Source organism: Mesoplodon densirostris, chromosome 11 (assembly GCF_025265405.1).
Source record: "Mesoplodon densirostris isolate mMesDen1 chromosome 11, mMesDen1 primary haplotype, whole genome shotgun sequence".
Classification (NCBI taxonomy): Eukaryota; Metazoa; Chordata; class Mammalia; order Artiodactyla; family Ziphiidae; genus Mesoplodon; species Mesoplodon densirostris.
The window spans coordinates 53,580,314-53,595,932 of NC_082671.1; the positions used below are offsets into that span (position 1 = coordinate 53,580,314).

Here is a 15,619-nt window from a genome sequence, read left to right on the forward strand (position 1 = left end):
CAGCCCTACACGGGCCCTCACCACTGCCCAGAAAGCCTAGCACTTTTTCTAGGTTTCTCCAGGTCAGCTTGGTCCCCGCTGACCGGGTCCCTGACCTGGTCGCTGAGAATTGAAGCTGTCAGTTGGGAACTCCCTCAGCTTCTCTCCATCAAGTCCATAAACCAAGAGCATCTGCCCTCCTCACCTGTGCCTGCCTGAGACGCTGCTCCTCCTACCTAATGAGGACTCCTCCATATCTACAAACCATTCCACGGCCTTTTGCAAGGCAGCTCTCTCCTCTAGAACAGGGGTCCCCGACCCCCGGGCCATGGACCAGTGCCAGTCCTTGGCCCATGAGGAACGGGGCCGCACAGCAGGAGGTGAGTGGCGGGCGAGCCAGGGAAGCTTCATCTGCCGCTCCCCATCGCTCCCCACTGCTCCCCATCGCTCACGTTACCACCTGAACCATCACCCCCCACCCCGTCTGTGGAAAAATGGTCTTCCAAGAAACCAGTCCCTGGGGCCGAAAAGGTTGGGGACCGCTGCTCTAGAGTCACCTGTTCCTCTCACATGGATCCTTCCTATCAACATGTACATGTGTGCAAGTCTCTCCACTTGACAGAAGGTAATCATCCCTGGCCCTCATATTCTCTTCCAGTTTTCTCTCATTCACTAGCCCTTCAATCTCCTTCCTTGATAGAGAGGTCAGTTATTTTCTACTTCCTTTTCTCCTTCTCATTCCATAATCCACCCTAATCTGGATTAAAGTAGCATCCTCAACACTCCTGAGAAGCAGCCCTCTCAGAGGACACCAGTGACCTCAATGCCTTTTCTTTATTCATCTCACTCAGTGGTTGTCAAATGGGGACAATTTTGGTGATGTCTGGAGATATTTGGTGATCACACCTGGGGAGAGGGTCCTTTGCATCTCATGGGTAGAGGCCAGGGATGCTGCTAAATATCCTACAACGCATAGGATAGCCTCCTACAGCAAAGAGAAATCCAGGCCAAAATGTCAGTGGTGCTGAGGTTGAGAAATCCTGAGATGATGATCCCTATGCAACACCTGAAACTACTCATCATTTCATCTGTTTCTCAGCTTCTATCCTCTCACTCTCCAGATTTTCCTCCTACCTCTCTGGTGTTCTCCTTCTGCAGCCATCTATTGATTCTTGAGTCATTGCCCCTTATTCCTTGGAGATTTAAGGCTTGGTTCACTGTTACTTCTCCAACACACTACTCCTGACATAATCCTCGGGGCTTTCCTTATCCACATATATAATCCTTCCCACACCCTGTCTGTGCAAATCCACCCTGCCTCAGCCCAGAATTCCAGTGTTCATAGCCCAGACCTGGTCTGTACCACTCACTACTCCTCCCTCAGTTATAAACATCTGACTCTCCACTACCACCTCCTATTTCTCCAGCTCATGCTCTTCAATACCCCAAACTCCCAAAATTACCAAACCCCACTAGGGTAGAAATCTATTGATCCTATTGCCCCACCTTCCTCATGTCTGTGGTCCTCTACTCTTGCAAACACCCTGCAACTCCCTTACCCTTGTCTTGCTTTGCTGAACTGACCTGGAGAAACCCCAAAACAAGTAAATCAAACTCTGCCTGCTCCACACCTACTCCCCCAAGCTGGACTTAAATGGGAAAAGCAACTAACCTCAAGTGGGCTCTTAGGGCTGCCAGGCAATCATGTTCCATTACCCAGTGCATTCACTCTCAGATGACTGTCTCATACCTTCTCTCTCTTCAGATCTCTTCATCTTTCTTCCTTCCTCAATCTTAGCTAATGGCTTGTTTCCCATTTCATTGACAAATGAGAAGCAGCCAAGAAAAAACTTCAACAAGCTCCTACTAGCAGATCTATTGATCTAATTCCACCTGGGTCCTAATACACTGGCTTCCCTCCTACTTCTAAGAATGAACTGTCTCTAAAGCTCTAGGTGGATGCCCACTTCTCCTCCCATAAGGAGGAGATTCCATCCCCTTCTTGCCTTCTCAAGGTCATCACTCCAGAAATTCTTCCCCCTCACACTCCTGCATTTTCAAAGTTTCTCAAGTTTCTCTCTCTACTGGATTATTTCCATCACTTTACCAACAACCATTCCTGCCATCTTAAAACTAACTAGATAAATTTTAAAACTCTTTTCAACCTAACGCCCTTGCAGATAATACCCCCTTTCTCTGTATTCTTGTTCGGCAAGAATTTTTGAAAGTGTTATCTAAATGCCAGTATCCCATTCCTCTGCTCCCATTCCATTTTGAATCCTCTCTAATGAGGTTTTGGGTCCCAGCACTCAGCTGAGACCTCTCTTGTCAAGGTCTCTGCCATATTGCTAACTCCAACCTCCCATCCTCATCAGCAGCATTTGGGTATTCCTTCCTACTTTATACTTTCTTCCTTTGGCTTCCAGTACTCTCCTTGTTTTTCGCCACCTCACTGGTTCCTCCTTCTCAGTCTCCTCTGCTGATGCTTCCTCCTCTCTCCCTGACCTGTAAACACTTGAACCCCCCAGAGCTCAGGCCAGGCTTTCTTCCTGATTCATCTCACCCTCTCCCTTGCTGCTCAGCTCCAGTCCCATAGCTTTAAATACTGTTCGTGTGCTGACAACTTCCAGATCTCTAGCTAGATCCTTCTCTTGAACTTGGACTGAATGTCTCAAGCTTGACATACCCAGAACAGAATTTTGGTTTTCCTCTGAGTAGTCTCCCTTCCAGCTGTTCCTTCCATAATCTTCCAGGTCAAAAATCTTGGGAGTCATCCTTGATTGCTCTTTCTCGTACACCTCACAGCTGATCTGTCAAAAAATCCTGTTGGTTCTACCCTCAAAACATACCGAGAATTTGAGTATATCTCACTGCTGTCATAGTTAACACTCAGGACCAAGCCACCACCATCTCTCGCATGGATTCCTGAAAAGCCCAATAGACCTTCCTGCTTCTGCTCTGTTCCACCATACTGTTCTCACAATAGCCAAAGTGATCCTGCTAAAATTAGGTGAGGTCAGGTAAAGTCACCCTTCTACTCAAAACCCCCCAGTTTATCTTCCCAAGGGTTACCCTTGAGAACTAAAATATTGCCTGCCATATCAGTAAACAAAGGTTGTTGCTTCACATTGCAGCCGCCTGGATGGTGAGCGCTGAGGGAACTCGGGATGGAGACAAACAGGCTGCCCACTGCCAAGCTCATCTAGCAGTCAGCTGCTGCAGCCACCCCCATACAATGCACCTGAGGAGACTGGCCCCCAGATAGCTAAGGTGCATCTCAAAGGAGTGATTTCAGTGAGCCCAGACTCTTGCACCTGCCCATACATAGAAAAGCACTAAATTCCTTAACTTGAGATGTCTGGTTTTCTTTTCTTAACAGTAATCCTTTGATGTTCTGACTACCTGGTCTTTTGTTGCAAAAACTTCTATATATCCTGGCCTCCCTCCTTGCTTCTTCGGAGCAGTCTCTCAGAGTTATTTGAGATGTTGTCTCCCAGGCTTGAAGTCCTAAGAAAGTCCACCAAATAAAACATAACTCTCAACTTTTAGGTTGTGCATTTTTTTCAGACAACACCCTCAAATAACTTCCCAGCTCACTCAGAGTAAAACCAAAGTGTTTACAATTGCCTATAAAGTCCCCACTAGCTACTATTCTCACCGCCCTTCATTCTACTCCAGTCACATTGGTCTCCTTTCCCCAAACCTTCCACAAACTCCCACCTCAAGACCTTTGTTCCTGTTGTTCCCTCTGCCTGGAATGCTCTTCATCTAGTTTTCCAAAGAGTTTGCTCCAGCATCCCTGCTTCAGGCCTTTCCACTGATCACCTTCTCAGTGAGATTTGCTCTGTACACCTTGTTGAAAACTGTAAGCAACTCCCTCTGCAACACACACATATAATCCTTCCTTTATTCTTCTCTGAAGGACTTACCATCCTCTGACATGTTGTGTTTTATTTATTTTGTGTTTTATGTCTCCCCTACCAAAATGTAAGCTCCACACGTGTAGGGATGTTTTCTGTTTGTCCACTATAGTGCTTAAAATAGTAGACATCAAATAAATATTTGTTGACTGAATTAAGATTTTAGCTCTTTCTTCAAGGTCACATATATTTTCATCTAGTTAAAGACAATCAAATTTGAATTTCAGGAAATCAACTGTATTCTCTATTAAGCAGTATCTTCTCTCAAAAAGGGAGCCAGTTACACAAAATTCCAAATGGCATAAGAACTCTTCCGACCTCCTTCTCTCTGCATAACCATGAGTGCTGAACGAAGGGAACATATTTGCTCCACTTTAATCCTCATCTTCCCGAGTCTCTTTTCCTTTTCTAAATCCTGAGGTTTCTCATCATCTTCCCTGGTTTACCCTGTTGTAATCCTAATATTCTTTTGCCAGCCCAAACTCTATCTTATTACTTACACCAAATTTGGTAGAAGGTAAACAAAGGGAAACATCATCAACTGGCATGAGACAAGAGGCTATAAGAATCCTCCTGTCTCTAAAAAGCCCAGGGAGTCATAAATAAACCTCAAGTTCTGGAAAGGCCAAAAGAGAGGGTATTATTATCGAGACTTAGATCATAAAATATAATTCCTTAGCCTTCTCTTTCCTTCCACGTGTTCTCATGTTGACTGCAGCCTGGTTTCTATCCAGCTTGCTGCAAGCAGATTCACCGTTGCTAGATCAGAATTCCTCCCCATACCCCATCCTTCACCCTATGTATACTCAGGCAATCAGACCCATGTGAGTTCCTGGGTCAGTGCCAACAGAGGCAGGGTTTCTAGAAAGAGCCTTGACCACTACCCAACATTTCCCCCTACTAACCCCTCAATCCCCAGGTTTTTTTCTACTCCCTGGGGCTTGGGATCAACCTGGGGTCTGCTGGGGCAGTCATGCCGGCTGGGTCCCTGCAGTGATGCCTAGATCACCTTTGCTCTTAACTACATCTGGGACTGGGAGCACTGGTGGAAGCCTGGGATGCCCTACATCTGTGCTGCCATTCTGCAGGACCATCTCTATATGCTCCATCACCATGTGGATGGCTCCCCATCCTTGGTTTTAACCAGCTTGGCTAGTGCTGCAGTCTCTACTTCTAGTCTGAACTCCTACAAGTTTACCTGGGTCTCTGGTACTCAGTTCCCAGCCTCACTTTGGTCAATCCCTTTCCTCAGAGTCTGATACCTGTCCTCACACACCCCATCTACTTTCAGGGTCCGTGTCCCAAAATGATGGTCACCAATCACATGGTCCCGAGCATCCGACCATGCCACCATTTCCTCGACAAGTTCCCTCTTGAACTAACTGCTTTGAAAATTCTAATGTAATGAATTACAGTTCATTGGCACAAGGGAACAGAAAATGTCAGAGATGATATCAATGTCAGAGGAAAAAAACCAGCATGGCGCTGTACACCTTAAACTTACACTGTGCTATATGTCAATTATATCTCAATAAAACTGGGGAAAAAACGGCATGGGAAAATGTTCAGAGTAAAGCATTAAGTTAACAAAGCAGGTTATAAAACAGATTTTCATTGTGCTTAAACAAAAAACTGAACCACGACAGAGGTGGTTTCCCACCATAGTGAGATAACCAAGGGACTCTCGGTAAGGTCAGCCCTTAGCCAGGTCCCTTTCACCTTGACCCTCACCCACACATGCACCTCACCTCGGAGTGGGTCTATGTCTAGTTTCAACATGTTCCCAGCTCCTCACAAGCTTTGGGGTGGCAACAACACATGCACCTATTTCACGTCTTCATTCACCTTTTAACATGTCAGCATGGTTTGGCTAAACTCACCCACTTCAGTCCACAGAGTGGAGCAGACAGTGGGGAGGGGCAACATGTGATCACGGGACAAACTCTGCCCTGCAAGGTGGCCGCTGTCTGCAGGCACATGAGGGATTCACAACAGCATTTCTTTACTCGTGATTTATGTAGACTACACGGCAATATTTTGTCTGACTAGTCATACTACACACCTGAACTGGGAAGGAAACCTTTAATGTACTTATCATGCCATAACGAGCACCGCTCTCAGGCCTTGTTTCAAACTAAAGAAAAACAAATTCTGAAGGAAACAAACTAATAATGATAAGGATTTTGTCCTCCCTCTTGGCCAAACTATATAGATACATTCTGTTGTACAAAAACACTGGGCTCTTCATCCTTCTAAAATCTGAACTATTTGAGGATAAGGCCTGAGTAAACATGGTCTATGCCTTGCTTTATTTCAGTTCAACTCAGCAAACTGCGGCTGGACCTTCCGAAATGCCACCCGGAGAAGAACAGAAGACTGATTATCCAGTTCCTTTTATTCTTCTCTCTCTTTTCTGTTTCCAATTTTGCTTTGCCTTTGGGCTCTTTTTTTTTTTTTTTTTTGGCATATACATACTTAATTTATTTTTTATTTTTTATTTTTGGGGGCTCCTTTTGCTCCCAGTTTTGTACTGTTGTCCCTGTTTCTAATTTAAGATTCTGGTTTGGATCAACTTAGCTGACTTTGTCCTGGCATGTGCCCAATCCGCCTCCTCCCCAACTGCAGCCACCCATTCTGACCGATGCTGTAACTTTCTGCCTACAAAAGAGGCTTCCCTTAAATATCAGGCCTGAGTTCCCTGAGTACCCTATTCTCAAGGCGGCTTCTATACCTCCTGTTTGTTTACCATGGAGACAGCTCAGGAAACACATGTTTACTATGGAACTGGGAGTACATGGGCTACAGTGGTGCTGACGAGAAAACACAAGCAGATATGTATGTGCTACACAAAGATGTGGCAGGCAATGATCATCAGATGTGTGAAAATTTATAAAGCACAAGAAAATCACAGATTCCTCCCTGAATTTGATATGAACACACAATTAGAGAAGGATAATAACCAGGATATAGAGATCTGATATCAACCACACAAATAAGGAAACTGTGATGAACAATTTCAGCATCGGGGCTTCCCTGGTGGCGCAGTGGTTAAGAATCCACCTGCGAGTGCAAGGGACACGGGTTTGAGCCCTGGTCTGGGAAGATCCCACATGCCGCAGAGCAACTAAGCCCGTGCGCCACAACCTCTAAGCCTGCACTCTAGAGCCCGCGTGCCACAACTACTGAAGCCCACGCAGCTAGAGGCCCTGCTCCACAACAAGAGAAGCCACCACAGTGAGAAGCCTGTGCACCACAACAAAGAGCAGCCCCCGCACAGCAACAAAGACCCAACGCAGCCAAAATAAATAAATAAATAAATAAATAAAGCTATTTTTTAAAAAAAAAGCAGTTAGAAAATAACAAAACAGAAAAAGGTCAGCTCCATGAGTCTGTACCAATATCATACTCAAACGTGAAATATCTGTGTCAATTCTACTTTGGGGCTGTAACGGCAGAAGTCAGAAAAAACACAAGGCTGCTCTGTTACTTTAAGATGCAGGAATATTGGTTAGCATTCACAATTTTGCTTCGCTGAAAATCTCACTGAATATAATAGGGAAGTCATTGAATACTATGTCTTTCCATTATATCCAAGTGATTTTCACAGTAGGCAATCTGCTAGTACACCACAGGAGTCCCACACTTTGAAATAAAATGGCATTGTGGATAGAATCTCATGTGCGATCCCTTTTCAGTCCAGAGACGTGCCTAGTTTCCTTACTCTTGGCTGAATTGAGGGGACAATCCATAAAGAGTGTGTGAGAAGAGGGAAAGCACATAATGAGGTGGGTTTTTGTTTTTTTTTCTTTCCGCTATCAATAATATAATTGTGCTCTGCCGATTACTGGAGTGGCGACTATACATCATATTTTGAAAATAAAAAAAAAGATTTTTCCATTGTTAAGTTGGTAGACAAGCCATTTGCAGCAGGGGGCAAAAATCAGTAAATCTAGGTGGATCCTGGCATGCTTTCCTTACACATCTGGTGCAATAACATGGTATAGGAATTAGAGACACACTTCTTCCCATCATCCTCTTCAAATAAGCCTAATATAAAATCTATTTAGTAAGGACATTCTCCACCAGGCATCGTATGTGCTTAATTTCCTTTAAACAAGGCATTAATAAAATCACAGTAGCATCTAATAAGATTTTTGATTCCTTGAGGGTAGGAATCATGGCTAATCTTTAATGAGTCTAATTTAGTGAGAGCACTTAGTTCCCTTCTTAGCAGAAACAACCAATAGAATATTCCTAGCCCTACAAGATGTATCCATATAGGTTGTGTTACTGAGGCTCCAAAATGAAAAAGGAATTGGACTGGTCAGTGTACCTGGATGTGCTCAGTAAAGACTGGTTTCCAGAGTTTTTGACAGCAGAAACTGGTAGCAAGGGTATCAATGAATAAAGGGGGAGATTCAGACACACAGTGCTATTTTACTGCAGAACAAGTTCCCATTTGCTATTACAAGCAGCGTGAAGAGCGAGCTTACAGTGCATGATGCCAAGACGCTGTAGTTCAGGAACCTGCTCCCCAGAGGACGAGACTTTGCACAGAAAGTCCTAACAGCGAGGCCTGTGCCAGATCTAGAGCCACTGAAGGCAAGAACTCATTTAAAAACAAAACAAAACAAAACAAAAAACCCCTTTCTCCACTTTGTGAGAAACCTCTAGCTAACTGATACAAATTTAAGATAGAGTGGTAGTACTCACAAACTCCGGGGTTCGGAAATCCTGCTGACTTTCCAGTGATCCAAAACCGGAGACAATTGTCTGTTCAAGGTTTTCCAAGACTGAAAAGAAACAAAACAACGAATAAATAAATGAGCATGAACTTCCGTTGGCTCACATAGTTTTTTTTGCTTTTAAGTCAGCATTGGCTTAACTATTTTTAGCATCTGTGGCACACTTACAGGTTGACATTATTTAAGGCTTTTGGCTATAAGGACACTCAAAATCTTCAGCAGCTATTTCATCTACTGGACAATGCCACACTTGTAGGATATTAGGTCCTAAAATGCTCTAAGGCTAGATCTACCATGGAAAATCACTTAGCTTCCACATGGAAGGACATGGCAACTAAATGTTATAAAATTCCAGCTCAGGAACACTTTAGCCTATTGATGTTCTTTTTTCTTCCACATGTCAGGGAACTGATGTGGAGTCATTTTAGGGTAGTAATCTTCTGTTTTAAAATCTGTTGCCTAGCACTATCTAACAGAAATATACTGGGAGCCAAACAAAATATTCTAGTAGCTACATTAAGAAAGAGAAATAGGTAAAATTATTTTTAGTAGTAAGATTTATTTAACCTGATATACCCAGATTATCATTTCAACATGTGTGTATTAAATATAAAAAATTATTAGTGAAGGGCCTCCCTGGTGGCGCAGTGGTTGAGAGTCCGCCTGCCGATGCAGGGGATACGGGTTCGTGCCCCGGTCCGGGAGGATCCCATATGCCGCGGAGCGGCTGGGCCCGTGAGCCATGGCCGCTGGGCCTGCGCATCCGGAGCCTGTGCTCCGCAACGGGAGAGGCCACAACAGTGAGAGGCCCGCATACCGCAAAAAAAAAAAAAAAATTATTAGTGAACTATTTTACATTTGGGGGGTACTCTTATACTCACAACACATCTCAGTTTGGACTAGCCACATTTCAAAAGCTCAATAACATCATGGGACTAGTGGTTACTACACTGGACAGCACAGTATTAGAGGGATAAAGGAGCCAAATGTAGAAGGTGGGGTGTTCTGCAAGACACTAGTCTCCTCTTGTAAACATGTTCCTGATGTGAATAAAAGGGACTGTTCCAGATTAAAAGACACTAAGAGAACAAAACAACAATTTGCAGTGTGTGGTTCTGGGCTGGATCCTGGTTTAAACAATCCAGATGTAAAAGACTTAAAAACAAACTGCAAAAATTTGAATACTGATTAAGTGTTGGGTTATATTAATATCGATAAGTATAACCATGTAATTTTGGCCATGTAGAAAAATGTTCTTAGTTAAATAAATTTACATAAATAGTCAAATATTATTAAGCATTTAAATAAATTTAAATAAATATTCTCATTTATCAACAGGTCCAGCCTCTTCAACAAATCAATGACATGAAAAAGGTAGACTGTTAGAGATTTAAAGAGACCTACGGAACAGAACTCCAATGTGTGTTTTTTCCTACACCACTGAACAATTAATTCAGTTCTGACACGATCTACCTGAAGGTAGCATCAGATTCCACAGTTTATGGGCTCAAGACTGCCCCCATTTCAGATGCCAACTGGAAGTCCATGCTGTCACCTGTGCTTCTGACCAACTGGCTATAAATCGGAGGTTCCCACCACCCTCTCCTCAGGCTCAATTAATTTGTTAGAGTGGCTCACAGAACTCAGAGAAACATTTATTACATTTACCGGTTTAGTATAAAGGATGTTATAAAGCAGGGGTCCCCAACCCCCGGACCACGGACTGGTACCGGTGCCTGGCCTGTTAGGAACCTGGCCGCACAGCAGGAGGTGAGTGGCTGGCAGGTGAGCGAGCCAAGCTTCATCTGTATTTACAGCCACTCCCCATCGCTCACATTACCGCCTGAGCTCCGCCTCCTGTCAGATCAGCGGCGGCATTAGATTCTCATAGGAGCTCGAGCCCTACCGTGAACTGTGCACGCGAGGGATCTAGGTTGTGCGCTCCTTATGAGAATCTAATGCCTGATGATCTGAGGTGGAGCTGAGGCAGTGATGCTAGCGCTGGGGAGCGGCTGCAAATATAGATTGTCATTAGCAGAGAGGTTTGACTGCACAGAGACCATAATCAATTGCTTGCAGACTCATATCAAAATTCTATCAGTGAGTGGCAAGTGACGATTAAGCTGCATCTTATGGAGTAGACTGGACATAAGCAACACACTTTGGGTGTCACTGTCTCCCATCACCCCCAGATGGGACCATCTAGTTGCAGGAAAACAAGCTCAGGGCTCCCACTGATTCTGCATTATGGCGAGTTGTATAATTATTTCATTATATATTACAATGTAATAAGAACAGAAATAAAGCGCACAATAAATGTAATGCCCTTGAATCATCCTGAAACCATCCCCCACCCCTCCCCCATCTGTGGAAAAACTGTCTTCCACGAAACCGGTCCCCGGTGCCAAAAAGGTTGGGGTCCTCTGTTACAGAGGATACAGATGCACAGCCAGATGAGGAGGTACAGGGGCAAGGTGTGTGGGGAGAGGTTCAGAGCTTCCATGCCCTCTCCAGGCGCCCTGCTCTCCCCACAACTCCACGCGTTCACCAACCTGAAGCTCTCCAAACCCTGTCCTTTTGGGGTTTTATGGAGGCTTCATTACAGAGGCATGACTGATTGATGATCAGTGGCCATTGGTAATTGATTCAACTTGCCCCTCTCCCCTACCCCGGGGGTCAGGGGGGTGGGACTGAAAATTTCTACCCTCTAATCACTTGGTGGGTTCCCTGGGCAGCCAGCCCCCCTCCTTTGGTTACCTAGGGGCTGTCCAAGCACCTCATTAACATAACAAAGGGCATCTTTATCCCTCTCATCATGTTGGAAATCCCAAGAGTTTTAAGAAAGGAGCTCTGTGGGAATTCCCTGGCGGTCCGGTGGTTAAGGCTCCACACTCTCACTGCTCCAATCCCTGTTTGGAGAACTAAAACCCCACAAGCTGCGAGGTACAGCCAAAAAATAATAATAATAATAAAATAAATAAATAAAAAAGGAGCTCTGTGACATGAACCAAGGAAGAACAAATATATATTTCTTATTACAAATCACAATATCACAACAACCATTAGCTATATGTGGTACTCAGCTGGATCCTAACTTGAACAAACCAGCTATAAAGGTTTGCTTTTATCAAAATTAGGGATAGAAGGTTTGTTTGTATTTATCAAAACTAGGTAGACTGAGTATGGAATAAGCATTAAGTTATGGTAAATTACTTTTAATTTTATGAAGTGTGATGTTAGCTTTGTAGTGACTTTTTAATTGCATATTAATTTTTTTAATCCATTAGAAGCTTTCATGAAAGAAGAGACTAGGTTCCTATCAATACAGAAAAATTCCCTTCAGTGGCCCAAAAGAAAGCTGGGTATGTATAGGTGAGAGTTATGAGATCTCTAAGTGATTGTTTAACAAAAACAAACGATCAGCCAACAACTCAGCTATTTAGGTTTGGCACATCACTAAGAAACATCCCAGTATCTGGACTAGACTTTAGGTTCACTCAGAATCTTGCCCACTAAACTCATATCACTGTAAGCCTATGAACTGCAAGAAAATGGCAGTTGAAAAGAACACAGACAAGTGATTCTAATGCTTCTGAAAAACTGAGTTCATCAGAGGACCCCTAAATGTGAACCAACGCAGAAACAGGAAAGAGATGAGGTGAGCCATGGCTTGCAGAGCTGCAACCAGAGTCGAAATTAAGGTGCTTGCCCCTGAGAACTCCAGGGGCCAGGGGGCGACAGCAAGTACTACACAGTCTGTTACATTCAGCAAGTACTGCACAGTCTGTTACACTCAGGGAATTGTAACAAACTGTTTATTCCAACATCAGAACAAGTTGTCCAAGATAATTACATTCTTGCAAGCCACCTTTAAAACTTGCTAAAATGTGTTTATACTAGTGGCTGTGAGGGTGGGTTTTAAATTGGTGTTTTGCAGCTTGGTTTCCAAGTAAGAAGAAAAGACCTTTTTATAGCAGTAAGATAGATATTGAAGAAGTTGTATCTGTGGTGCTTACGATTCACTTTTTTTTTCCTGGCAGAACTAGCAAGTCAGTGAAACATAATACTGCAGGTATTTTTTTCAACGAGTACTGTAAATCTGATGGAGTGACTTGACTTTTGCATCTTATCTGGATTCCTTTATAAAGAGATGCCCAGGGCTTCCCTGGTGGCGCAGTGGTTGAGAGTCCGCCTGCCGATGCAGGGGACGCGGGTTCGTGCCCCGGTCCGGGAAGATCCCACATGCCGCGGACTGGCTGGGCCCATGAGCCATGGCCGCTGAGCCTGCGCGTCGGGAGCCTGTGCTCCACAACAGGAGAGGCCACAACAGTGAGAGGCCTGCGTACCGCAAAAAAAAAAAAAAAAAAAAAAAAAAAAGAGAGATGCCAGTTTACCTATTATGTATCTGGGGTCAACAGATGGGACAGAGCTGCTGTTGTTGATTTTTTTTTTTTTTTAATGAAAGGATAAGCTTAAGAAATTTTGCCTAAACAGAGGAGAAAGAAGGTGTATTGCCCAGATGTTCTATCAAATTAAAGGCATCTATACAGCTTGACAGGATTTGTGAGAGAAAATATAGAACTATTTATAATTTTAGTTATTCTGTTGGTAATGGAAACTAATAGATTCACTGGTTAATGCCAACACAAAGTAGAAACTGTAAATTTAAGTGAATAAAACAGAAATGGCTTAATTGAAACATCATCCAGGTAGAACAAAGCTGCAGCTGTTGCTCTCATTACCTAACACAGTACTGAGAAGCAAACGATTTATGATGCTAATATGATAATTATACTTCCCTACTGAGGGGCTCCAGTTACTGTTTGATATTCTCATTTCTGGTAATCTAACACAGTTGAAAAAATTCATTTCTCAGCAAAAATAAAATAGTCAAAATCTAGGTGACACTTTGAGGGCTTTTTAATAAAATAGCTGCAGAATCAGGAAAAAGATTCTAAAAAGGCAAAAATGTCCATTTAATTTTCTTCTTTATATAAGTCATTTTAAAATGTAATATTTTGAAATGCATTTTTAGTATTGCCATAATACCTCACTTTATACTACAGAAGTACCACCTTGAATGACACCATGAGTAGCTCATTTAATTTTGGCACTTGGAATATAAAAAGCATGTGGGTACCCCTATGTTATCTTGTTCATCACAAAGCTGCTGAGAGAACTGAAAACTGTTTATTCAATGAAAAATCTTTGGTCCTGACATGTTGATATAATTTTGTATGGATGCAATGTGAAAGTTCAATTGGAAGTCAGGTTCAACAAACATTCATTGCCTAGTTTATACATATTTTGCACAGTCATTGTGTTCTTAGGCCCTGGGAATACCAAGAAGAACCAAAGTTCCCTCTTCTTGAGGAAAGGAATTTGAGACATGATAAATCCTATTTTGAGGATAATTAGTAAGTGCTAGGCTAGACAGACTAATGGAGTATTGTAGGAATACCAAAGAAAACACTGTATACACATATATCAACTGGTTTACTACAGGCAAAACTCAAATAATTGAGGCTTTGGTCAAAAGAAACTCACTATTTACTTTTCCTAAATTTAACAGTAATTAATCACATAACAATTAGTTTAAAATGAAAGAAAGAGAAAAAATATTTTTAAAACTTTATCAAGGCAGTTACTATAGTAAGATTAAAGGACTAAAGTCACTGGTGGTACTAGTTCTGACATACATGAAGGCCCCAATAGAAATGTCTAGAAGTCCAGTCACATTAATGGGTTAATAAGAGAACAGCAGAAACCTCACCAGAAAGTTGCAGTTCACATGATTACTTGTCTATCAATTAGAAATGGAAATCATCCCAACTGCAAAATGGAGAGATAAGTTCTACGGCAAAGATGATTGAGATTTACCTAAAATGGGCAATAAAAAGAGCCATTAACTACATTTCATAACTTAGATAATCTATTATCCATCAGAAAACACAAAATGACCTCTCGGGAACGTCATGGGTAAGGCCCAAAGACTGCCTGATAAGCAGTGCTCAGTAATAAAAGTAATCAGGGGCTTCCCTGGTGGCGCGGTGGTTGGGAGTCCGCCTGCCGATGCAGGGGACATAGGTTCGTGCCCCAGTCTGGGAAGATCCCACATGCCGCGGAGCGGCTGGGCCCGTGAGCCATGGCCGCTGAGCCTGCGCGTCCGGAGCCTGTGCTCCGCAATGGGAGGGGCCACAACAGTGAGAGGCCCGCGTACCACAAAAAAAAAAAAAAAAAAAAAGTAATCAGAATTAGGCATCCACACTATATCTAACTTACAGCATCAGTATGGCAGGTCATTGGGTCCAAATGACATCTTCTTTATGGTGACTGGTTGTGAATGAAATGGTCAGAGGCATAGCAAGTATATGAGAGACAGCAGGTAAAAAGAGACCATGGCCTGGTGCAAAGGGCACTGTGCATGGATTAAGGGGATTGATTGGGCTGATCTGCAACTTAGTTGCATGATCCTGAGCAATGACCTATTCTCAGTTTATCTGAAACTAGTTATAAAATTACTTTCCCTGGTTATCTTACAGGTTGCGCAAAGAATACAAATGATAATTCAAAATCATGTTGAAAAAAATAAAACACTATCTAAATACAAATTAAGTTCACGTACATAGAACATAATCATATCATATAGTGACATGGAGAAATGTAAACAGAAATTTCCTGAGGGTGTTATAACATGCCTGGCACTTCTAAAGGTCTGATCTTACTTAATCTTCTTTGTATCCTCGTTTTCACAGATGATGAAAAATTGGATATCATTAGTTGCCTGAAGTCAACCACTAGAAGTGATACAATGGCAATCTGAATCTGTCTGACTCCAAAACTGGACATCTTTTTGAATTCACTAATGTCTCCTAAGCTGCTCTAAATAATTCCAAGGGGTCCCCTGATGCTAAATATAACTTGGTAAGGAATTAAAATAGCAAAGTCAGAAAAGTATTAACAATAGACTAACAC

At 42.9% G+C, this 15,619-nt stretch overlaps 1 protein-coding gene across 2 annotated transcripts in view; it reads right to left on the bottom strand.

Moving 5' to 3' along the window:
- ANO6 (anoctamin 6) overlaps positions 1-15,619 on the bottom strand; it is a 216,351-nt gene that overhangs the window by 118,455 nt on the left and 82,277 nt on the right. For both annotated transcript variants that reach the window (XM_060112165.1, XM_060112164.1), the window contains one exon: positions 8,613-8,692. In XM_060112165.1, coding sequence (XP_059968148.1) covers positions 8,613-8,692 — 80 coding nt within the window. The remainder of the gene's footprint in view (positions 1-8,612; positions 8,693-15,619) is intronic.